The sequence below is a fragment of the Bos indicus x Bos taurus genome, chromosome 20 (assembly GCF_003369695.1).
Source record: "Bos indicus x Bos taurus breed Angus x Brahman F1 hybrid chromosome 20, Bos_hybrid_MaternalHap_v2.0, whole genome shotgun sequence".
Taxonomy (NCBI): domain Eukaryota; kingdom Metazoa; phylum Chordata; class Mammalia; order Artiodactyla; family Bovidae; genus Bos; species Bos indicus x Bos taurus.
The window spans coordinates 33,093,730-33,119,023 of record NC_040095.1 but is presented as its reverse complement, the minus strand read 5'-3'; the positions used below and the strand labels follow the sequence as shown (position 1 = coordinate 33,119,023).

The 25,294-nt window shown below is 37.6% G+C and overlaps 1 protein-coding gene across 2 annotated transcripts in view; it reads right to left on the bottom strand.

Annotated features, from left to right (window-relative positions):
* Positions 1-9,511, bottom strand: part of C6 (complement C6) — a 76,989-nt gene extending 67,478 nt beyond the window's left edge. The window contains exons 1-2 of one of the 2 annotated variants that reach the window (XM_027520281.1): positions 9,410-9,511; positions 1,913-2,075 (exon numbers count right to left, since the gene is read on the bottom strand). In XM_027520281.1, coding sequence (XP_027376082.1) covers positions 1,913-2,055 — 143 coding nt within the window. In that variant the 5' untranslated portion in view covers positions 2,056-2,075; positions 9,410-9,511. Of the gene's footprint in view, positions 1-1,912; positions 2,076-8,951; positions 9,039-9,409 lie in introns of those variants that run through there. The other variant, XM_027520283.1, reaches the window with a different exon arrangement.
* Between the last annotated feature and the right edge of the window lie 15,783 nt (positions 9,512-25,294).

The following is a 25,294-nucleotide window of genomic DNA, read 5'->3' as shown; positions in this document are numbered from 1 at the left end:
AAGAGGTTTTCGTGGAAAATCAAGCAGTCCACCATATGTACAGTTTTTACCACTTAATGGAACTCAAGACTGGGTCCATAATTTGTGGGGCACAAAGCAAAATAAAAGTGGGGGGGGGGGGTCACATGTGCTAAGCACCAAAGAATTGATGCTTTCAAACTGTGGTGCTAGAGAACTCTTAAGAGTCCCTTGGACTGCAAAGAGATGAAACCAGTCAATCCTAAGGGATATCAATCCTGAATATTCATTAGAAGGACTGAGGCTGAAAGTGAAGCTCCAATACTTTGGCCACCTAAATGTGAAGAGCCAACTCGTTGGAAAAGACCCTGATGCTGGGAAAGATTGAAGGTAGGAGGAGAAGGGGATGACAGAGGATGAGATGTTTCGATGGCATCACCGACTCAATGGACATGAGTTTGAGCAAACTCTGGGAGATAGTGAAGCACAGGGAAACCTGGCGGGCTACTGTTCATGGGGTCACAAAGAATCAGACATGACTGAGAGACTGAACAGCAACACATATTCATAAATTCTTAAGAATTTCCAAAGAGAGGAGGCAGAGCATGAAGCCAAACCACAGCCCTTCTCCGAGTGGGGTCCTGTGTGAATGCACAGGCTACACGTCTATGAAGCCTGCCGTGATGGAATTCCTGGGAGGGATTGGAAGAAAAAGAAAGAAGAAAGTTTCTGCTAATTGCTTAAAAGATGACAATGCAATGTGGTAAGTACAATGATTGAGATAGAGCCAGAGCTCTGTGGGGCTAAAGATGAAAGGAGAAAGTGACATGAGAGATACGTTTTGAAAAATCCACGTGAGTTTTCCAGGCAACAAAGGGAAGGGTGTTCAGAGGAAACAGCTTGTGCACAGATTAGCAGGGAAGGAGTATGATATGTCCATGGAGGAGTTTGTGGGATGCACCTGAGAAGAGCATAATCGAGAGGGATGAACTTTTATTATGGTACTTTATTTGGCAGGCAGTAGTGAGCTACTCCAGTACTCTTGCCTGGAAAATCCCATGGACCGAGGAGCCTAGCAGGCTGCAGTCCATGGGGTCGCTAAGAGTCGGGCACGACTGAGCGACTTAGCAGCAGCAGCAGCAGTAGTGAGCTACTAAGGGACTCTTGAGTAGGGAAGTATTACGAACAAATCTGTTCTTACATCCGGAGTAGATGGTTTATTGAGGCCATCAGGTGGTGATTTTAATGAGACTCACACTACATATGTAAAAATAGTTTTCTAAATTAGATCTCTAAAAAGTTCCATAACAGTTAAAAACACATTAAGTATATGCCTTTTTTCTTCCAAGTCACGTGAGCGTCTTCATGGAACAGAAATATCTAACAGATTTAAAGAAACTATGGGGGAGGAATAATCTGAATTAATGAAAAGACTGAATTATTAAATGTTACCAAGTAAAACACAGTTTTCTTGCCTTCTTGTCCATGCCAACAATCGAGCTAATAGCTAGCAGTGCTGCTCAATTGAGGTCCTGTTAGACTCAGTTTAATGAGTAGAAAATTCTCTATAATTAACTCACTAACTGTAGGCAAGCAGAGTTATGTGCTGATTGAAAAAAAAAAAAAAAAACCCAAGTTGTGATTCTAAGTAAATTAAATAGTCAACTGAAAATATTGCACAGATTCTTAATTGAATTTCTTTAAAATGCTTCAATTTTATGGAGAGAACAAAAGTAGACTCCACTTTAACCTTACGTGGAAAAGACATCAAATTCCACCCAAATTCATGAGTTTTTTTTAAAAGTAAAAAAATTTTTGCAGATTGTACTCTGCAAAAATTATACTTGCAGATATATTTTCTTTCCCATTGCTTAGTGTGGCACTTTTTGATTTTGCTAATTCTGTCCTTGAGGTTTCCCAGGGCACATAGAAAAGCTACAAAGCCCACACCCACCTCTGTCTGGTCTGGGTTCCAGAATTGCAGGTTTTTGAGCAGCTGGACCACTGACTCCATGGGTAATGATCACAGAAACAGGCTTGGCTCTTGTCAATTAGAGCACTCAGCAGGATAAAATACAAGACGGAGTGTCTGGCCATGCCTGGAGGGCCTCCAGATCCTGAAAAGAAATGATGTAATACATATCAAACATTCATGGGGTAAAACTTAACAAATCATTCTCGGTTACAGCCTCAAATATGATCTTTGAAAACATCTTGCCTTCCTTAAGTCAACACGTATAAATTCACAACCTTATGAGTATAAATCCTATTTCTAAAGACTTTTAGGGTGGACATTCCCATAGTTCAAAATCCCAGTACTAGTTAAGTTTCTCTGAACTGTGAGTGATAGGCTACAAGACAAAGTGAAAGTGAAGTCGCTCAGTCGTGTCCGACTCTTTGCGACCCTATGGACGGTAGCCTACCAGGCTCCACGGTCCATGGGATTTTCCAGGCAAGAATACTGGAGTGGGCTGCCATTTCCTTCTCCAGGAGATCTTCCCAACCCAGGGATCGAACCCGGGTCTCCTGCATTGCAGACAGACGCTTTACCATCTGAGCCACTAGGGAAGCCCAAGTGGCTCACAAGACTAAGAGTCAGTACCAAATCCCAGTCATCTTACCACTCAACATCTATCACATTGGCTGGGTAAAGAACAGGCATCAGTAAGTGTTCATTGAATGAAGGTATATCATAATGTACAATTAGTTAGTATGGTGTAGTTCAAACCCAGTCAGGAAAGTCAACCTTTTTTTAAGCAGTGAAACTTAAAAAAAAAAGAAATCTATGTAGAACTCCAATACAGAATAAAAATGAAGCTGCCACTGGCCAGCCAGGCTGAAGTCAGTGGGCATAAACTAGCCTCCAATTCCCTAAACCAGCCCTAAAATGTATGTAATCCAGTGTGAAAACCACCATTTATTTTGGAAATGTGATAGAGAGGATGATCCTTCAGTTCTCATGTTGTTAAACTGAGGACATTACCAGCACTGTGTAGAAGAAATTCTAAATAATGTTGCTAATTTAAATAAAGACAAAATTCTACAAAGAGGAGATCATATCACTTAGAAGAATGAAAACAAACCCTGTAAAGGAAAAGAACCAATCAAAGTGTGTAGTAAATATTTGTATCACATCCATTTCCAAATGGAATTTTTTATATGATCTTACACTTTTTAAGATAATTACTTATTTTGTGCAGACAATACCCTCAAGTATTACCTAGTACTTCCTTTCAGTTTTTCATACCTTTCTGGGACTGGGGAAGGACTTTGGAACCTTTCTTTCTGAAGCTCTGTTTAGTTTCCTGGCATCTTGGTATTAATAGCTTGCTAAAGAGTTCATTGTCCCATTATCTCTACTTTTAGACTCAGAGAAGTTAGAGCTGGAAAGGGTCTTTGAAACCTTTAGGTTAAACTTCCTAATTTTAGGGATGATGAGGCTGAGGCTTTAGCAGGTACATAAGGTTGAAGCTACATGACAAGTAAGCCCCAGACTCCACATTCTTAGATGAGATGTATCCTTTCATTCGATTTCTAGTAATACTAATCTACATGCTTGGAACTTCACCACCCAGACCACAAGAGGGTTTGCTCAGATGTGGCTAAATGCCGGAGAAAACTTGGATCAGTAGTTCCCCATGTGCTGTGCAGCCTTGAGGATCTGTGAGTTAATGGATGGAGTTAGCAAAACCATACTTGCCCCCTAATACTGCCATTTTGATTTTTGTATCTCTAACAAAACATGCACTCAATATGCCAGCAAATTTGGAAAACTCAGCAGTGGCCACAGGACTGGAAAAGGCCAATTCTCATTCCAATCTCAAAGAAGAGCAATGTCAAAGAATGTTCAAACTACAACACAATTGCACTCATGTCACATGCTAGTAAGGTAATGCTCGAAATTCTCCAAGCTAGGTGTCAACAGTTATCAGTATCAGTTCAGTTGCTCAGTCGTGTCTGACTCTTTGCAAACCCATGGACTGCAGCACGCCAGGCCTCCCTGTCCATCACCAACTCCTGGAGTTTACCCAAACTCTTGTCCATTGAGTCGGTGATGCCATCCAGCCATCTCATCCTCTGTTGTCCCTTTCTCCTCCTGCCTTCAATCTTTCCCAGCATCAGGGTCTTTTCAAATGAGTCAGTTCTTTACATCAGGTGGCCAAAGTATTGGAGTTTCAGCTTCAATATCACTCCCTCCAGTGAATATTCAGGACTGATTTCCTTTAGGATGGACTGGTTGGATCTCCTTGCAGGCTAAGGGACTCTCAAGAGTCTTCTCCAACACCACAGTTCAAAAGCATCCATTCTTTGGTGCTCAGCTTTCTTTATAGTCCAATTCCCACATCCATACATGACTACTGGAAAAACCATAGCTTTGACTAGATGGAACTTTCTTAGCAAAGTCATGTCTCTGCATTTTAATATACTGTCTAGGTTGGTCATAGCTTTTCTTCCAAGGAGCAAGCATCTTTTAATTTCACAGCTGCAGTCACCATCTGCAGTGATTTTGGAGCCCCCCAAAAATAAAGTCTGTCACTGTTTCCACTGTTTTCCCATCTATTTGCCGTGAAGTAATGGGACTGGATGCCATGATCTTAGTTTTCTGAATGTTGAGCTTTAAGCCAACTTTTTCACTCTCCACTTTCACTTTCATCAAGAGGCTTTTTAATTCTTCTTCATTTTCTGCCATAAGGGTGGTGTCATCTGCATATCTGAGATTATTAATATTTCTCCTGGAAACCTTGATTCCAGCTTGTGCTTCTTCCAGCCCAGCATTTCTCGTGATGTACGCTGCATATAAGTTAAATAAGCAGGATGACAATATACACCCTTGACGTACTCCTTTTCCTATTTGGAACCAGTCTGTTGTTCCATGTCCAGTTCTAACTATTGCTTCTTGACCTGCATACAGATTTTTCGAGAGGCAGGTCAGGTGATCTGGTATTCCCATCTCTTCAACTGTACATAAACCAAGAACTTCCAGATGTACAAGCTGGATTTAGAAAAGGCAGAGGAACCAGAGATCAAATAGCCAACATCCATTGTATCATAGAAAAAGCAAGAGAATTCAAGAAAAACATATACTTCTGCTTCACTGACTATGCTAAAGCCATGGACTGTGTGGATCACAACAAACTCTGTGGAAAATTCTTAAAGATATGGGAATAACAGACCACCTTACCTGCCTCCTGAGAAACCTATCTATAGATTAAGAAGCAACAGTTAAAACTGGACATGGAACAACAAACTGGTTCCAAATAGGGAAAGGAGTAAGTCAAGGCTGTATATTGTCACCCTGTTTATTTAACTTCTATGCAGAGTACATCATGCAAAATGCCAGGCTGGATGAAGCTCAACTTGGAAGCTGGAATCAAGATTGTTGGGAGAAATATCAATAACCTCAGACAGGCAGATGATACCACTCTAATGACAGAAAATGAAGAGGAACTAAAAAGCCTCTTGATGAAGGTGAAAGAGGAGAGTAAAAGAGCTGGCTTAAAGCTCAACATTCAGAAAACTAAGATCATGGCATCTGGTCCCATTAACCTCATGGCAAATAGATGGGGGAAAAAAAGTGGAAACAGTGACAGGCTTTATTTTCTTGGGCTCCAGAGTTACTGTGGATGGTTACTGAAGCCATGAAATTAAACGACACTTATCCTTGGAAGGAAAGCTGTGACTAACCTAGACAGTGTGTTAAAAAGCAGAGACATTACTTTGCCGACAAATGTCTACCTAGTCAAAGCTGTGGTTTTTCTAGTAGACAGGTACCAATGTGAGAGTTGTACCATAAAGAAGGCTGAGTGCTGAAGAACTGATGCTCTTGAACTGTGGTGCTGAAGAAGACTCTTGAGAATCCCTTGGACTGCAAAGAGAGCCAACCAGTCAGTCCTAAAGGAAATCAGTCCTGATGTTCATTGTCAGGACTGATGAATATTCAGCTGAAGCTGAAGCTCCAATACTTTGGCCACTTGATGAGAAGAGCTGACTCATTGAAAAAGACCCTGATGCTGGGAAAGATTGAGGGTGGGAGAAGAAGTGGGTAACAGAGGATGAAATGATTGGATGACATCACTGACTCAATGGACATAAGTTTGAGCAAACTGAGAGACACTGCAAGACAGGGAAGCCTGGCTTGCTGTGTAGTCCATGGGGTTACGAAGAGCCAGACATGACTGAGGGATTGAAAAACAACAACAATTTCCAGGATACAGCAAAGTGATTTAGTTATATATATTTATATATGTATATGTGTATATATATGTGTGTATATGTGTGTGTATATATATATATATATATGCATGTATATATATATATATATATATATATGCTGATGCTGGTTTAGACACTAAGTTGTGTCTGACTCTTAAAACCCCATGTACTATAGCCTGCCAGGCTCCTCTGTTCTTGGGATTCTCCAGGCAAGAATACTGGAGTGGGATGCCATTTCCTACTCCAGGGGATCTTTCCAACCCAGGACTAGAACCTGGGTCTCCTGCATCGCAAGCAGATTCTTAACTGACTTAGCTATGAAAGAAAGAAAGATAGTGAAGTTGCTCAGTCATGTCCAACTCTTTGCGACCCCATGGACAGTGGCTTGCACCAGGCTCCTCCGTCCATGGGATTTTCTAGGCAAGAGTACTGGAATGGGTTGCCATTTCCTCCTCCAGGGAATCTTCCCGACCCAAGGATTGAACCCGGGTCTCCCGCATTGTAGACAGACGCTTTACCATCTGAGCCGCAAGGGTTAGAGATTAGCTAAGGGTTATAGACTTAGCTATGAGGGTAGCCCAAATATATATATAAATAAACTGGATGTATGGTTTCCTGTGCTATGCAGTAGGATCTTGTTTATTTCCTTTGTATATAGTAGTTTGTATCTGCTAACTCGAAACTCCTAATTTATCCCTCTCCTACCCTTTTCCCCTTTGGGTAACCATAAATTTGCTTTCTATGAGTCTGTCTTGTAAATAAGTTTACTTGTGAAAGTGAAGTCGCTCAGTCGTGTCTGACTCTTAGCGACCCCATGGACTGCAGCCCACCAGGCTCCTCCGTCCGTGGGATTTTCCAGGCAAGAGTACTGGAGTGGGGTGCCGTTGCCTTCTCCGAAGTTCACTTGTATCATATTGTATATTGCCCATATCATATGGCATTTGTCTTTCTAACTTACATCATTTAGTATGTCAGTCAGTAAACATTTTCAAATTGTCCTACAAGCTCAGAGAAAAATCCTAGAATAAAAGCAACAAAATCCACTGACATGTGGCTGAATATGTCCTTTAATTTGAAATGGAATTGACACCTATTTGAGTATTCATTGAATGAGTTATAAAGAAACAGAATTCATTATCACTGTCTGAGGAGGTAGACAGAAACTGAAGATGCTTTTCATGATTTTTATCCAAACTTTAAAAAAAATTATTTTTAATTGGAGGATAGTTACTTTACAGTATTGACCTGGTTTCTGCCATACATCAACATGAATCAGCCATAGGATACATGTAAGTTGCTACACCCATAGGCTGTTTCAATCATAAAAACAAGAGACTCCTTTAAAGACCACTGCACTTGCCTGCCAATTTTAGTTCTCTCAGTCATGTCTGACTCTTTGCGACCCCATGGACTGTAGTCTTTCAGGCTGTTTTGTCCACAGGGATTCTCCAGGCAAGAGTACTGGAGTGGGTTTTTCATGCCCTTCTCCAGGGGATCGTCCCAACCCAGGGATGGAATTTAGGTCTCCCACATTGCAGGCAGATTCTTTACCATCTGAGCCACTAGGGTAGCCTAATTTTAGTTCACTGGTATTTAACTCACCTTTTCTGGTTTTCTTCAGCAATACAGAACCATAGACTTTGGGATAAGAGTGTCCAGAAATTAGGCGGGGTTCAAACCAAATACATAGTATGAGTTCTATATGCTACACATCAGACCCAAGCTGAGATTGAATGATTTTCTACTGGCTTTCTACCAGCTGCCAAGGGCCCTGAGGCTTCTAAACAATATGAAGTTTTCTTATTAATCACTAGACAGACCACATCCCATCCCCCACCCCCAAACTGGGACCTTCTCAAGCAGGAACCGTTTCAGCAAGGAAGGAGATCTAAACAGAGGGGGTTTTCCTGTTGTTTATTTATTTGATCTTTTTCTTATTAAATTTTGAAGAGATAGATATGTTCCAGAATAATTCAGTTGTAAAGAAAATAAATTCTTATTTTGTGGGATCAGCATGTAAATGATTGGGCAAAATTGAATTACAAAAGATTACTAGTTCTCAATTCTCAGCAGACACTCTGTTTTAACTTCCAAAAGCTTGAAAAGTGTAGGTGGATTTTATTCCTCTTATCATAAAACTGCAATAACAGAATCCATATAAAATATTCTAATCTCATATTTGGCTATACTATTCTGAGACAACTTGGAAAATGCTATAAATGAAGATGATAACGCCAAAGATTCTTATTTGAGGAGATGCTAATAAAATAGCTAATCAGTAGCTTTTATAACATTTTATTGTTATAAGGAAAAGTTGACTTATGTTAAAATAATTCTCATTCAAATAAAGATAATTATTTCTTTTATTTTTTTATTATCATAGCCCAGCATCTAATATCAAAGCATTCCTTATTTATCGATTTTTAACATCTTTAGACATTTTGGAGATATCTAAAATTTCATGCAGGCATTATGCCCATTACCACACAATTTTCATATAAACATGGAACAAAAAAATTTTCAGTGAGTAGAGAAACATAGTTAAGAAAAATTTTCCACTGCAGTAGCATGGTAGAAGAGCAGCAGTTCTGGAAGTTTTCTCACTGCCAACCCTCTTGAACTCTAAAAATGAGCGGTTCCATTGAACCATTGAAGATGGCTATGTGAGCATGTGGAGAATTCTATTATAGAGTGAAATCCATTTTATTCTGATCCATCACCTTACCATGTCCTTGACTCACATGAATGATTTGTTCCTAAGGCAGTTCAGCACATCTTACCTGACAGGTTCAGAAGATGTTCTAGTCTGACCCTAAGTTCAAGTTCTTCCTTTCCATCTTCTTGTAAATGTCTTGAATCTCTTATTTTTTATTTTTTCCTTCTGCCCATGCCCTAGAAGCTCAAGAAGTTGTATTTACTGCTGCTGGTGCTATCTGGGGAGCCCAGGCACATGACTAGTCTTTGGCTAAAAGGTATGTTTGCTTTACTTTTAAATGTAGTTTATCTCATAGAAAAACTTGATTCACCAAGGCAGCTCTCTGGAAGGACACTTCTGTAAGAAATATGAACCTTTTGGTTCTTTTGAGGTTTAAGCAAAATAGTTACATCTTACTTTAAAAGGAAGGTAAAAGACTGTAATCTGTTATGTATTTTCATGCATGAAAGGGCAAGTTTGTTGGAAGCATGATCTATGATTTTGAAATCTTAAAATTACAAATGAAATCATTATGTCACTTACCTTAAACAAAAATTGTGGTATCCAGTTTGTGGTATCCAGAGAACTAATCTGCAGATGGCTAAGGAAACAATAGGTACTCACAGTGAAAAGGGTTTATAGAATAATCCAAACAAATCTTTTTTCCCCTTTGCTAGCTGACACAAGGTCATGTCCCAGAGATCTAACAACACCTAGAGCGCTGTCAGAACAAACATTCCATGGGAAATCTGGACTTTGGAAATGATTACTTCAATCAGCAGTAATCCTGAAACTTTTTTTTTTCCTTGTTACGTTTTTTAAAATTTATTTTTATATGGAGGAAAATTGCTTTACAATGTAGTGTTGACTTCTGTCTTATGTAAGTACACATATGTCCCCACCCTCTTGAACCTCCCTCTCACCCTCTAACTCATTCTACCCTTCCAGGTTGTCACAGAGTACTGGGTTGAGCTCCCTGTATTATACAGCAATTTGCCACTATCTCTAGCTATCTATTTTACATATGGTAATGTGTGGAATATCACTCAGCCATAAAAAAGGAATGAATTTGAGTTACTTCTGTAGAGGTGGATTAACCTAGAGCTTGTTATACAGAGTGAAGTAAGTCAGAAAGAGAAAAACAAATATCATATATTAACACATATATATGAAATCTAGAAAAATAGTACTGATGAACCTATTTGCAGGGCAGGAATAGAGAGACAGACATGGAGAACAAACTTGTGGACACAGTGGGGGAAAGACAGGGTGGGATGAATTGGGAGAGTAGCACTGAAACAACTCTGCAACAACCCTGTATCTCTTAAGAGTGAGATATTACACAGGGTCCTGCTTTTTCAATGATTTTCCCATTCAAGAACTATTGTAATGGGTACTGCTACTGAAAAGAAAAGAAATCTCTGACTCCATTTTAAAAAACTGTCAGAATAAAGTGCTTAAAATTGCCTTCTCCTTTAGCAATGTGTCCATTTAATTAAAAAATATATAGATTTTTTCTGATTATGTAATATTTATTGAGAAAGATTTAGAAAATGTGAAAAGCATGAAGAGGAAAAGCAAAATCATTTTTCATAAACAGATAAAATTATTCATAGTTGGAGTACATACCCCATATATAATGTGCTTCAATCATATAATGTTCAGTCAGATACATGTATATGTCTCTCCACATACACGTATGCAAAAAAAGCATATATATATATAATTTTGTGACAGTATACATTTTTAAAAAGATTTAAATGGCACAGAATTTATCATATTCCATGATCTACAGAACCATATCATCATTGGTCTGTGCAAGATCTTTTATTTAATTGCACTATCTTCCCCCATGATTTTGTTTCATTTCTTTTCCAAGATTAGTTATATATTAGTATATTTCATGTTTACCCTTACATATGGTTGTTTAGATATATGTGTTTAAACCCTAAAAACACGATGTCTCATTTTCTATGAGTATTTTTGTGATTTACACAAATGGTATTTTGCTAAAAGTTTTATTTGATTTCTTCCTTTCTTCATCCAACTTTATGCTTCTGAGCCGTATGCGGTGTATGTCTACTGGAACACAGACATTCACTGTATGGACTACCTTTTATTTTCCCACTCTCTTCGCACTTTTGTTGCCTTCATCTCCCTGCAATTATAAACACAATGTACTCTTTCCTTGTGAACCTTTGAGAAAAATTCCAAGAGACTTCCAGGTTGCTCTTCAGAAAAACTATACGTGTTTAAACTCTTACTAGCAGCCTACGAAGACTTCTTCCTAGCATTTTTTGTTTGTTAAGTGTTGTTGAAGTAGCATGTCAGTGATCAACAGCGAACTTCAGCATTTCATTCTCACCTGACAGTCTGGCTTTCTATCTGTACAGATGTGTCCCATACATTCTAGATATTAGTATCTTGTACGATATGGATTTTACAGATCTCTCAGTCTGTCACTTATCTATTAGTTTTATCTATGGTATTTTTGATTGATGAGAGACTTTTAATTTTAATGTCATCTAATTTGTCTATTTTCCTCTGATAATTTTTGCTTTGGATAGTTTTTCTTTTGTTTAAGAAATTATTTTAAGAAATCTGAAGTCATAGTCCTAAATTTTCTTCAGAATCCTATAGTTTTATATTTTAGATATCCTCCTTAGTTCTCTACAGTCACACTATGTTTTTATAAATGGTATAAGGTAAAGTAAAGTAAATGAAACAAAAACAAAAAACCTTGTAGCTAATATCATAGCTAGTGCAAAAATATTGAACTTTTTCTTCCTAAGGCCAGAAAAGAGACAAGATGCCTGTTATCACCATTTTTATTCTGTACTGCACCAGAAATCTTATCAAGTGCAATCAGGAAAGAAAAAAAAAGTATCACATTGAAAAGAAAGTAAAGTAAATTGAATTATAGACAGAATGGTAGTGTACATAGAAAATCCAAAAGGAGTTACAGATATAAATTAGAATTAATAAATGAATTTAGTAAGGTTACTGGATACAAGTTTATTATCAAAAAAGTATTTCTATATCCAAGCAAAACCAAGCAAAATACTTAATCTGGAAAGATTTAAAATAACAGTGATCAAGTGGGTTCTTTACATCTAATGACAATTATGATTCTATGAAAGGTTCACAATATATTAATAGCTTGATATTTGCTAATATGAGTATTTGCTAAGGTGAAGTGAAACAAAATAGTGTAATAGGAAAAGAGAAAACTAAGGGAGAGAAAAAATGTGGAGATAGAAATTGCCTTACTGTCGATTCTGGTAATCACCAGCTAGGTGATTTTTAACAAATCACTTTACTTCATTGAAGTTGTTTCCTCATTTGTAAAATAAATGTTTCTCTAAAAATTTTTTTTAAAACAGTATAAAATGTCTTTAAAATATTAATTATATCCTCAATATGGAAAGCAGCTAAAACAAATATTCTTCAGAAAAATTAAATTTTCACCAAGTGGTGGGAGTGATTACCTGAGTAGTATAAAGATTCGTAGGAGCACAGCAGAGAGCCAGTACTCCAAGATACCATGCTTTAACATGCATCTAGTAACCTAACCAAGACCGAAGCAGGTCAGACCCAGAATACAAGTCTGTCTTCTTTCTCCTATATTGTATTGAGACTCTAAAGACTGAAAATTTAAGCTAAGAAGAAAGGAAAAGTGGTGTACTGCACGCCAGTGTTGAGGACACTTGGGGCTGGTGTAGCAATTTCAACCATGAGGATGTGAGACAATAAAGAAGAGAGAAAATATTTTATGCCTGGGTAAGAAAATATATCCTTTGTGTGTGAGTACTTCTTTTTCTAGTTGGTTCTTTGAGGGCCTAAAATTGAATGCATTTTCCCTAAGGTATTGTGTTTGGACTTAAGGGAAAATGCTAAAAGTCAGACCCTGGAGAGATAAGAGTCCAGACTCAGTAGAATCAGGCTAGATAGAGCTATTAATTAATGTGTGCTATAAGAAAGATAGAGAAGTAAAAATATTGTGTGTCATGGTACAGGAAAAACACAGGTTGAAAGAACTGAAGGATGTATAGAGGAATTCTTGAGAGAAGGTACAAATGTCTAAGATGCAAGAGTGACCTGGCATCAAAGGAGAATTTAGCATCTTTTCAATGATGTATTTGGATTCTCCATCTTGTGTTCTCGTAGATGGTTAAATGGCATATCCCACTCAGGGTCCTTTTCTAGAGCAGGGATTGGAAAACTAAAGCCAGTGAGACAATTCTAGCCTGATGCCTATTTTGTAAATAAGGTTTTATTGGAATAAAGTCACACAATTAGTCATTGTCTGTGGCTGCTTTTGTACTACAACAATAGGGTTGAGAAGTCCCAACAGAGACTATATAGCATGCAAAGCCAAAAATATTTATTATCTGGCCCTCTACAGAAAAAGTTTTCTGAATCCTACAACACCAAAGGGAAAGATTTCTAGTCTGATCAATACAACTACTATGTCCAGTTGGCTTTGAGAAGTAGTAGTAGTGTTACTTCAGTCCAATAATTGGGTGTTGTTTCAGAGCTAGGAACTGAATGCTTGTGTACAGTTATGTTCAGGTCTACCTCTGGGTGAGAACACGAGTACTCTCTAAATGATATTTGGATGCATGCTGCTGAAAAACGAAGCATACTATGAAGTTCATCAGAGCTCTCTAAGCAAGTGCAGACTTTATAAAGTGTTGGCTAGTGACAAGAAATATCTTTTCGCACAAAATGCTCCATATTTTCATAATGTAGAAATTTGCTAGTGAGCTTAAATTTGACTGACCAGTAAAAAAGGCTTTAATTGTAGAGAAACAGAAGGGTGTGGGAGGAACTTAGAGCCAGGACATGGAAACTTAAGAGGGAGCAACTATCGTTTTTCCAGAAGGAGAATGTGTATTGTTAAAAATCTTTATTCCTCTCCTAATGATGATAGATTCACAACCAAATGGTATTTTCTGCCGAGAAAATAACCCCACACATAAGATAATGAACAGTGGGAGCAGCTGACTCTCTGAAGGCTTTTTCATATGTTAAATATTCACATGCCAACTTATCATTATAGCAAAAATACTGTAATTTCTCATTAGCACCAAGACTAATGACCCTGTCTATTTCACAAGCCCTTTAGAGTGTACTTTGTCAGTCAATGTGTGAGTCGATAAAGTGAAATGCAAATTAAATTATTTCACATGGAGAATCATAGATAAAAAGTCTCAAGTGGAGAAAATATAAGTTTGCTTTGGACCTCAGGCTACTATGATCTTTTTCTCTTTCCTTTTACTACTAAAATTATTAGAATAGTCTAAATTCACCACATTTAATTTCTTACCATCTACTCCTTATCAACTTCACTGTTTGAAACTGTCATAAATACAACCATCCTACAAGAACAATAACTATCAGTAACTTCCTCATTGCCAAACTGAATCACCACTTTTCAATTCTCTATTGGCTCCTGGACCTGGTCAGTCAGTTCAGTCACTTAGTCATGTCCAACTCTTGCAGTCCCATGGATTGCAGCATGCCAGGCCTCCCTGTCCATCACCAACTCACAGAGCTTTCTCAAACTCATGTCCATCAAGTCGGTGATGCCATTTAACAATTTCATTCCATGTCCAGGTACAAGATGTATTGTACCTATTGCACATGGTACAATACATATTTTCCTCAGGAAATTCCCCTTTTCTCTTTTTATGATTCTCTTCCTACCCCCATCTGGTATTCTATCTTCAGTCTCTTTTCTTTTGTAAGGTATTTTAAAAACAGCCTCAGATACATAGATGATACTACTCTAATGCCAGAAAGTGACGAGGAACTAAAATGCCTCTTGCTGAGGGTGAAGGAGGAGAGTGGAAAAGCTGCCTTAAAACTCAACATTTAAAAAACTAAGATCATGGCATCCGGTCCCATCACTTCATGGCAAACAGAAGGGGAAAAAATGGAAGCAGTGACAGATTTTCTCTTCTTGGGCTCCAAAATCACCAAGGATGGTGACTGTAGCAATGAAATTAAAAGACACTTGCATCTTGGAAGGAAAGCTATGATAAACCTAGACAGCATATTAAAAGTCAAAGCTATGGTCTTTTCAGTAGTCATGAACGGATGAACACCCAGGACTGATCTCCTTTAGGATGGACTGGTTGGATCTCCTTGCAGTCCAAGTTACCCTATAGGGTCTTCTCCAACACCACAGTTCAAAAGCATCAGTTCTTCGGCACTCAGCCTTCTTCACAGTCCAACTCTCACATCCATACATGACCACAGGAAAAACCATAGCCTTGACTAGATGGACCTTTGTTGGCAAAGTAATGTTTCTGTGTTTTAATATGCTATCTAGGTTGGTCATAACTTTCCTTCCTAGGATAAGCATCTTTTAATTTCATGGCTGCAATCACCATATGCAGTGATTTTGGAGCCCAGAAAAATAAAGTCTGACACTGTTTCCACTGTTTCCCCATCTATTTCCCATGAAGTGGTGGGACCGGATGCCATGATCTTCGTTTTCTGAATGTTGAGCTTTAAGCCAACTTTTCACTCTCCTCTTTTGCTTTCATCAAGAGGCTCTTTAGTTCTTCTTCACTTTCTGCCATAAGGGTGGTATCATTTGCATATCTGAGGTTATAGATATTTCTCCCAGCAATCTTGATTCCAGCTTGTGCTTCATCCAGCCCAGCATTTCTCACGATGTACGCTGCATATAAGTTAAATATGCAGAGGGACAATATACAGCCTTGACGTACTCCTTTTCCTATTTGGAACCAGTCTGTTGTTTCATGTCCAGTTCGAACTGTTGCTTCCTGACCTGCATACAGGTTTCTCAAGAGGCAGGTCAGGTGGTCTGGTATTCCCATCTCTTTCAGAATTTTTCACAGTTTATTGTGATCCACACAGTTAAAGGCTTTGGCATAGTCAATAAAGCAGAAATAGATGTTTTTCTGAAACTCTGTTGCTTTTTCGATGATCCAGCAGATGTTGGCAATTTGATCTCTGGTTCCTCTGCCTTTTCTAAAACTAGCTTGAACATCTGGAAGTTCACAGTTCACGTATTGCTGAAGCCTGGCTTGGAGAATTTTGAGCATTACTTTACTAGCGTGTGAGATGAGTGCAATCATACAGTAGTTTGAGCATTCTTTGACATTTCTTTTCTTTGGGATTGGAATGAAAACTGACCTTTTCCAGACCTGTGACCACTGCTGAGTTTTCCAAATTTGCTGGAATATTGAGTATAGAATTTTCACAGCATCATCTTCTAGGGTTTGAAATAGCTCAACTGGAATTCCATCACCTCCACTAGCTTTGTTTGTAGTGATGCTTCCTAAGGCCCACTTGACTTCGCATTCCAGGATGTCTAGCTCTAGGTGAATGATCACACCATCGTGATTATTGGGTCATGAAGCTAGGTTCTAACTCCTGTAACTCTCTCTTGTCTATGCACTTTGCATCTTTTCCACCTCCTCACCTAGTCTACAGTTACAGCTCCCCCTCCAGCCATGATGAACTCACACCTTGAAGATCTTATCAGTGGCTTAATTTGTCTCTAGCCTTTGGACTCTTCCTGCAATTCCTTTTGAACTACTTTGCTAGAGTAGTTCAGAAGCTCAGCTCAGTTCTGTAGCTCACCTCCCAGTGGCACGAACTATGCAAAAATCTCAGTGTTGCTCTTTTGTAAAAGGCTGTTGGATTAGGAATAGAGTCCCAACACCTAATTGTTTTAAGCCCAGAGCAATTTGAGCCTACATTAGCTCTTTAGACACATTTCTCTTCTTCCATTTGTATATACCATCATCCAGCTAGATTGGAAAATTTGCTGTTCCTTGAAATGAGATATAATTTCTCCTGCCATTGTATTTCTTTCTTGGAACTCTCACCCCTCAATTCCAAATTCTGAATTATTAGTGTATTGTGCATCTGTTCTTCTGAGGCCAATCCAAATTTATTTCCTTCTTAAACTTTGTAGAAATTAACAAATCAGCTAAATATTTGCTAAAAATGGCTTACTTTTCCCCCTAGGGTTGTATGGAAAGAGAAAGCTAGAAATTGGATAGCTTTCTTCAGGTAGCACCATGTAGGATTAACCTGTAAGACAGAAGGAAAGAGGCTAAGAAAAAAGGCCATTCAAAGTTCAAGTGTGACTGTTAAAAGAGGTGAGTGGGCTGTATTGAACACTGCTTATCTTCAGGGTTGTGAGTAGCTAATGAGTGAAGCAATAAAAGCAACAGAGATGTGAGGTCCTTGAGATAGTTCTGATGATGTGCTTTGAGGGAACATTTTTATTTTGATAATGAGGCTGTGGAAAAATACTGAAAAGTTAATAATGATCACTGATGTGATCCTCTAGGCTTAGGGCAATAGATGAAGCATGGAGCAAAGAATAAGTCCAAGTAAGAGATCAGTGAGGTCTTGGCTAGGTTTGAGGCTTCAAGGCAAAGAAAGGAACCTAGCTTCATGATCCAATAATCACGATGGTGTGATCATTCACCTAGAGCCAGACATCCTAGAATTCGAAGTCAAGTGGGCCTTAGGAAGCATCACTATGAACAAAACTAGTGGAGGTGATGGAATTCCAGTTGAGCTATTTCAAATCCTAAAAGATGATGCTGTGAAAGTGCTATACTCAATATGCCAGATTTTGTTGGGGCAAATCAACATCTCCAGTTTTTTTTTTTTTTTTAACATCTCCAGTTTTTAACAACAGGCTAAAAGTCAATGAGAAATAGAGCACATCCTCTCTTCACAATTTGCATCACACAAATAAATACCCATTTTCTTCAAGATCTTTAAGGGAGGAATTATTTTAGTTAAGTATTTGGAAGTCTAACAGGGCATGAACAGGATATATATAGCATCTTTACCAGAGCAGTGCAACACAGCAAAAGTAGAAAGGAAAAGAAAGAAATGGGACGAATTGAAGTGTTTAGAGAGGTGTTATGTAGCTGTCTGAGTCCATCAATTACCAGTGTTGTGGTGCGACTAGCTTTGTGGTTCTTATGATTGCAAAATACCCTTTAACCATAACCATCAGTAAACTTTGAAAAAATACAAATTTATTACTTACAGAAACTGGAAATTTTACAGCATACCTGGAACCACACAGTGAAGTCTTGGGTAGAGAGAGAGTGCAAGAGTGAGTGAACAAGCACCAGGGGTTCTTCTTTTATTGGGGTCAAGGGTGGAGGTCTAAGGTTCCCCAGGCTCACTCTTTATTGGTGAATTTAAAACCTAAGAGCGGGAATTTAAAGCTTGAGAAGAGAAAAATAGTGGCCCAAAACAAAGGAGCCTCAGTGGAGAAGGTGGCCTGACTCTTTATCTAGTCATGTGACTGCATTGTGTTTATCCGAGATAGCTGTGTTTGCAGTGAATGCCTTGGCAATCAAAGCTTAAGTCAAGCACCTGGATTACAAAAAAAAGAAAAAGAACACCCTCCTTCCCCCGTAACTGTCAAGGGTTGCACTACGGGAAGTCACTTTTTAAAAATAACTAAACTCTGGTGTATATTTGTATTTTTTAATAAATGATGACAAAGGACAGTCTTACAGTGACAAAATATTCAACTTCTGTTGACATGGTATAGTATGTGATGCAAAGACAAAGAAGTTTCTTGATTTCATGATTTTTTTTTTCAAACACTTATGAAAATGAGACTGATTGCTTAACTGTGTTTATTCTTTCTATGACCCAATAAAAAGCCACTGTTTCTTACCAATCTATTAAAATTTGATTTTAAGAGTGTTGATAATGAATTCAAACTACTTCCAAACCTATCTTCAATTTGGAAATATTTTAAAAAAACTGTTTCTCAGTTCATTTTGAAAATACCCCTGGAGTGCCACCTATATATTAGTGAATGAATTCAACCCTGAATATAATTGTGGCTAAAACAGATATTGCTCTCATGAGCTTACTTATAGTATATTAGGCAAAACATATTAAAAAATAAGCACACACATAAAGTGTATAACTTTTGAAATAATAACTTTAAAACTGTTTAAATATGAAGAGTGATATAAAAATAATAGGTTGCTAGGAGAAAGTATAAAGGATTTGGAGGTCAGAAAAGGATGAAGGATGAACATTTGAGCTAAGCTGTGTTAGATGAACGTGTGTGTGTGTTCTAAGTCCCTTCAGTAGTGTTCAACTTTTTGCAACCCCGTGGACTGTAAACTGCCAGGTTCCTCTGTCCATGGGGTTTTCCAGGCAAGAACACTGGAGTGGGTTGCCATTTCTTCCTCCAAGGGATCTTCACGACCCAGGGATCAAACCTGCCTCACCTATATCTCCTGCATTGAAGGTGGATTCTTTACCGCTTGAGCCATCCTGGAAGCATTTCTTAATACCAGCACCCACAAAACTGCCTTTATTCTAATCCCAGGCATTTACACTATAGTCTTAATGTAACCTACATAACACACTGTTACAATTGTTGCTTTAAATTATACATTTATGATAGGGATGACATTGTTCTCAAGAGGATGAAAATGGCTGTTGGTGAAGATGATGAAAAATTCTTGGCTATTACAATAGTCTGTAAAAATTCACCCAACAGAACCTTATTCCTTAGGATTTAATTTCACTTGCTGGGTTTCTTGGGTAGCACATGAGTGGTAATGACCTTGGATTCGAGGAAGATATACAAAATATAAGATGAGTGCTAAGAAATTGTGGTGAGTAAATGGCTTCTTTTCTTCAATTATGTGATTTATCTCAAGGCATATTTGCAAGAAGTGGTCTTCGTGTCTTTTGGCTGCCATTGGATCATTGATTGATCCTCAGTGTCTCTGTGTATGGCTTGGGCTTGAGAATTAAATAAAAATTATTTTCAGTTTATTTTATTGAATTCAATAAAAGTTATTTAACATGTTGAGAACTAAAAAGACAAAAAAACCAACAATATTCAAATAAATAACGGTTCTTTATTGTCCCATGTCAAGTAAAAATTAAAAGTTGATTTCACTAAAAATAATTTTTAAGAACTTTAATATTTAAGTTCAGTTCAGTTCAGTCGCTAGTTGTGTCCAACTCTTTGCAACCCCATGAACTGCAGCACGCCTGGCCTCCCTGTTCATCACCAACTCCCGGAGTTAACCCAAACCCATGTCCATTGACTTGGTGATACCATCCAACCATCTCATCCTCTGTCATCCCCTTCTCCTCCTGCCCTCAATCTTTCCCAACATCAGGGTCTTTTCAAATGAGTCAGCTCTTCACATCAGATGGCCAAAGTATTTGAGTTTCAGCTTCATCGTCAGTCCTTCCAATGAACAGCCAGGACTGATCTCCTTTAGGATGGACTGGTTGGATCTCCTTGCAGTCCAAGGGACTCTCAAGAGTCTTCTCCAACACCACACTTCAAAAGCATCCATTCTTTGGTGCTCAGCTTTCTTTATAGTCCAACTCTCACATCTATACATGACCACTGGAAAAACCATAGCCTTGACTAAATGGACCTTTGTTCACAAATGTTATATTGCTTTTTTCAAAAATGTATTGCTTTGAGAGGTCTTATTACTGTGTATTATGTACCTTGCTAATTTGCTGTTATATTTTTTTTACAACTTTCAGAACTAAATAAATGACATTAAAACTTACTTAGCAGTAATTATGCAGTTATGGGTTTCCCAGGTGGTGCTAGTGTAAACAACCTGTCTGCCAATGTAGGAGATGCAAGTTCAATTCAGTTCAGTCACTGAGTCGTGTCCAACTCTTTGTGACCCCATGGACTGCAGCATGCCAGCCTTCCCCGTCCATCACCAACTCCCAGAGCCTGCTCAAACTCATGTCCATCGAGTTGGAGAGACTCAGGATTAATCCCTGGGTCGGGAAGATCCCCTGGAGGAGAGCATTGCAACCCACTCCAATATTCTTGCCTGGAGAATCCTATGGACAGAGGAGCCTGCAGAGCTCCAGTTCATATGGTTGCAAAGAGTTGGACATGAGGGCAGTGACTTAGCAAGCATGTGTTTATGCAGTTATAAAATTAGGTTACGTGATGTCGCTTTTAAATTTTTTAACGTAACTTTTAAGTTAAAAATTCAGTCATTTTAAACACTATACTAAACGAAAATAACAAACTTTAGATTGTTGTTTTTGTACATAAAGCAGATACATGTACAACATATAAACAGGTGTACCATATATGTCAAGTATTAAAATTTTATTGCAGGAGTTGAGGGAATGACTAGGCAAAAAGTGTCTAAATAGACTTCAAAGGCGCAATAAGGAAAACAAAGGTTGGAAAACTGATTTAAGCTAATGTATATATTTTAAAGAAATTAAGAGGGAAAAAACCACTATTTGTGTGTACCTCCAATGTTCTCCATCTCACGTATTAAGATCTGTTTTTCTAAACCTAAAGTTAGGTATCTTGAGTGAGGTGAATTGGTGCTTCCTAGTCCTTTTCCTCCACAGGGTTCTCTGGAAAATGGACTGTCTTCTCTTCAGAATTCTTCTCTGTGTGACTCTTAGCATATAGCTTCCTCTGTTCTAAGTCAGGTACTATCCTTCCATCTGTTTTTTGTTTTCTAAAAGATGTTAAGATGTTATGTCTTATGTGCTCTCCTCTATTCTCCCCATCCTTTTGAATTTGCAACATTTTACTTCTTTCCCATTATAGAGAAAAATTGATGAAGTTTTAAGTCCATATGGCCAATTGAAGTTCAGTAGAATTTCACGTAGCCTTTCAAGTGAGAATACATTTAATCTCTTAATCGTATTCATTTAACCAGATAATTTCCCTGTTCTTCTCCTCATCCTAAGAAATTTTAACATGTGTAAATCCTTTTGAATTTCTATCACAAATTAAGCTTTTCAATATGTTTTGAATACAGATATAATGAATACAATTTATGAGAATGTAAAGGGAAAGATTTGCATTCAGCCTGAAGCTGAACTTGCCTCAGGTACTATTGTAATAAATAAAGGCATTGCGTTTTATGGTTTCATCTGTAGTTGACATTTATGAATTAATAGTTATTGTTACCCCACTGTGTACTGGGGAGATATATGTTAGGTGAGGCAGGAAAACAAAGACAGTAGCAGAGAATTAGTTACAAAACTGTGATGCTTTTATTATTTTAGAGTGACTAGATGGTTGAATGAAACTGTGCTTGATTAAACATGCTTCTTCTGCTCTTCTCTCTAGTGATACTAAAGGGGATCCGTGAGGAATACAGCTATACAACAGGCTCGGTGGATGAGCAATCCCAGGTGCCAGGTTACCAAGTGAAGCTTTCAAGATGCAAGGATATGATAAAAATATGAAACCCTTCAGGAAAAGAGATCTCAAAATATGTTTTCTTGGCACCATGGAATATGCCTAACTGAACTTTTGCATGATTACATTGACTCAGGCTTTGCGAACAGGTAAAGTGAAGTGCAGTGCTCAGCTGCCTCAGTCATATCCAACTCTTTGCAACCCTATGGACTGTACCCCGCCAGGATCCTTGTCCCTGGTGTTTTCCAGGCAAGAATACTGGAGTGGGTTGCCGTGTCCTCCTCTGGGGGATCTTCCCAACTCAGGAACTGAACCCGTGTCTCCTGCATTGCAGTCAGATTCTTATCCGTTGAGCCACTATGGAAGCCCAAAGTGAAGTAGTCTATTTGAATGAAAACAGTGTTCCCCTAGGTTTCAATGCATAGAAGACAACAAAGAAGACAACAAAGATAAGTTCCATTGTAGGAACTTCACAGTTTATTTAACCAGTCTACTTACTTTAAAAAAAAAAATTATTGAAGTGTGATTGATACAAAAAGTTGTATGTATTTGATGTATACGACCTGAAGAGTTTGGAGATAAATATACACTATTACCACAATCTATGCCATAAACATATCCATCATTTCCAAAGGTTTCTTTCCATCCTCTTTATAAGAATACTTAACATAAAATCTACCCCCTTAACAAAAATTTTTAAGTATACTATACAGTATTGTTGGAGAAGGCAATGGCACCCCACTCCAGTACTCTTGCCTGGAAAATCCCATGGACGAAGGAGCCTGGTAGGCTGCAGTCCATGGGGTCGTGAAGAGTCGAACACACAACTGAGCGACTTCACTTTCACTTTTCACTTTCATGCATTGGAGAAGGAAATGACAACCCACTCCAGTTTCTTGCCTGGAGAATCCCAGGGACGGGGGAGCCTAGTGGGCTGCCATCTATGGGGTTACACAGAGTCGGACACAACTGAAGTGACTTAGCAGCAGCAGAGGCATACAGTATTGTTAACGACAAGCACTATGGTGTAGAGTAGATCTCTAGGATTTATTCATCTTGCACAACTGAAAGTTTACACCCTTTGACTAAGAGCTCCCATTACCCACTCCCCATAGTCCCTGGCAACCACCCTTCTCCTCTCTGCGTCTAGGAGTTGTATCCAGTGTACTGCTGATCCAAGTACATTTATAAAATTTAGAAAAGCTAATAACTAATACAGTACTTCTATCTAATTTTGTTATATTGTTTATGACATGAACAGTTTACATTTTTCACATTTCAATACTGTTAATTGTTTCAATACTATCCTTTATGGCCTTTTTTTCTCTCCAGTGTAGAATCCAGCCCCAAATCTTGTTTCCTTTAGTTTCATTGCCTCTTTTAATATAACAAGAGATGCCTAAATTTTCATTGTCATTTGTGGCATTAATTAATTTGAGGAATAAAGACCAGCTAATTTTAGAATATTTCTCACTTTGGATTTGTCTAAAAGTACCACACCTGAAGATAGATAGCATCAAATGATTTCTGAATCTCAAGCTACCATTGCATTTGAGACTAAGTGCAATTTGGAAATGTTTGAGTTTGCTAATATATATTTAAGATTTATGTCTTAAATTTTAATTTAAGATTAATAAATTTTATTTATTAAATAAGTTATTAATATAATTAATAGGATATTAGTTGAATTTAATTTGCTTATATACATTTAAGATTTATGTCTCTATGTTCATGAGAAAGACTGGCCTATAATTTTCCTTTCTTCTAATGTATTGGTCAAATGTCAGTAATAAGATTATATTGGCCATGTTAAACAAACTTTTTTTGTAAATAATGTGACAGAGTTTAAGATTAATGTTATTTAAAATTATTTGCAAGTAAGTCCAATACGGACCTAAGTTTTGGAGAGGTAAAGAATTTAATAAAAACATAATATCTATTTAATCAAAATAGACTATGCAAATTATCTATTTCTTTTCTTGTGTTTTGATATTTTTGTTTTTCAAGAATTTGTCCATTTCTCTTTTTGTTTCTATTTTTTGGCATAAAGTTGTTCAAAAAATGCCTGTATGGTAAATTTAGATTCTGCAGGCTCTCTAATGATGTCTTTTATTATTCCTAATGCTAGCATTTTTGTTATTAATAATTATTTTCTCTCAGTATTAAGTTTTCTCAATTGTATTAGTCTTTTCAAAGCTCCAATTTTTGGTCTTATTAATTTTCTCTTCAGCATTCTTGTTTTCTGTTTTATCACCTTCTGCCCTTTATCATTTTCTTTTCATTTCGTTTGGGTTTAATTTTTTTAAGTTTTAATAAACTTGTATTTTTTGTTTTCAGTTTTTTCATCCTAAACACATACATTTAAGGTTTTAAATTTACCTTTACACATTGATTTCATTTTATTCTACAAGATTTGATATGTTGCATTTGCTTTTCAAGTTAAATTTTTTTAAATTTTCCATTTTTATTATATCTTCCATCCATAGATAATTTAGAACTGTATCACTTCATTTCCAAACATTGTAGAATACACATACATAGATAAGTACCGCTGTTATTTGAGAGTATATTTATATATTTCCATCCCTTTGAATTTCTGAGGCTTGTGATTTGATCCAATGAGTGATTGTGCGTGTGTGTGTGCCTGCTCAGTCACTCAGTGCTGTCTGAGTGACTTTGCGACCCCATGGACTTTAGCCGCCAGGCTTTTATCTACCAACATATGACAAATGTTTCACATACACTTGAAAAGTGTATATGAAAAATTTTGTAATCTTTTACCTATTCCAATTTAGTCAAATTTATTAATAGTATTCTTCAAATCTTTTGCATCTTTACTGAATTTTGGTTGCTTGTCCTATAAGTTACTGTTGAGCAGTGGATTAAAATCTTCCATATTATTGCCTATCCCTTGAATTCTGGCTATCTTAGAAGTCTACTAGCTTTTGGCTCCCTAGGACTAAGAGACTCCAGAAAGCTCTAGCCTCCCACTTTTTGTTAAGACTCTAGCCCATATCATATGTCAGACAAGTCTTTAAAAGGAAAAGTGACCGAGAATTTCTTTTACCACAGTGGATTTTCCTTTGCTCAGTCTTCTTGATTGCTAAAGTATTTCTTGTCTTGCTTATTCTCTTTTTAATTTTAGCTTTTAGAATTTTTTTAAAAGAGTTTGGTCTGATGGGAAGTACTCTGCCAGAGAGAAAAATCAAAAGTCACAC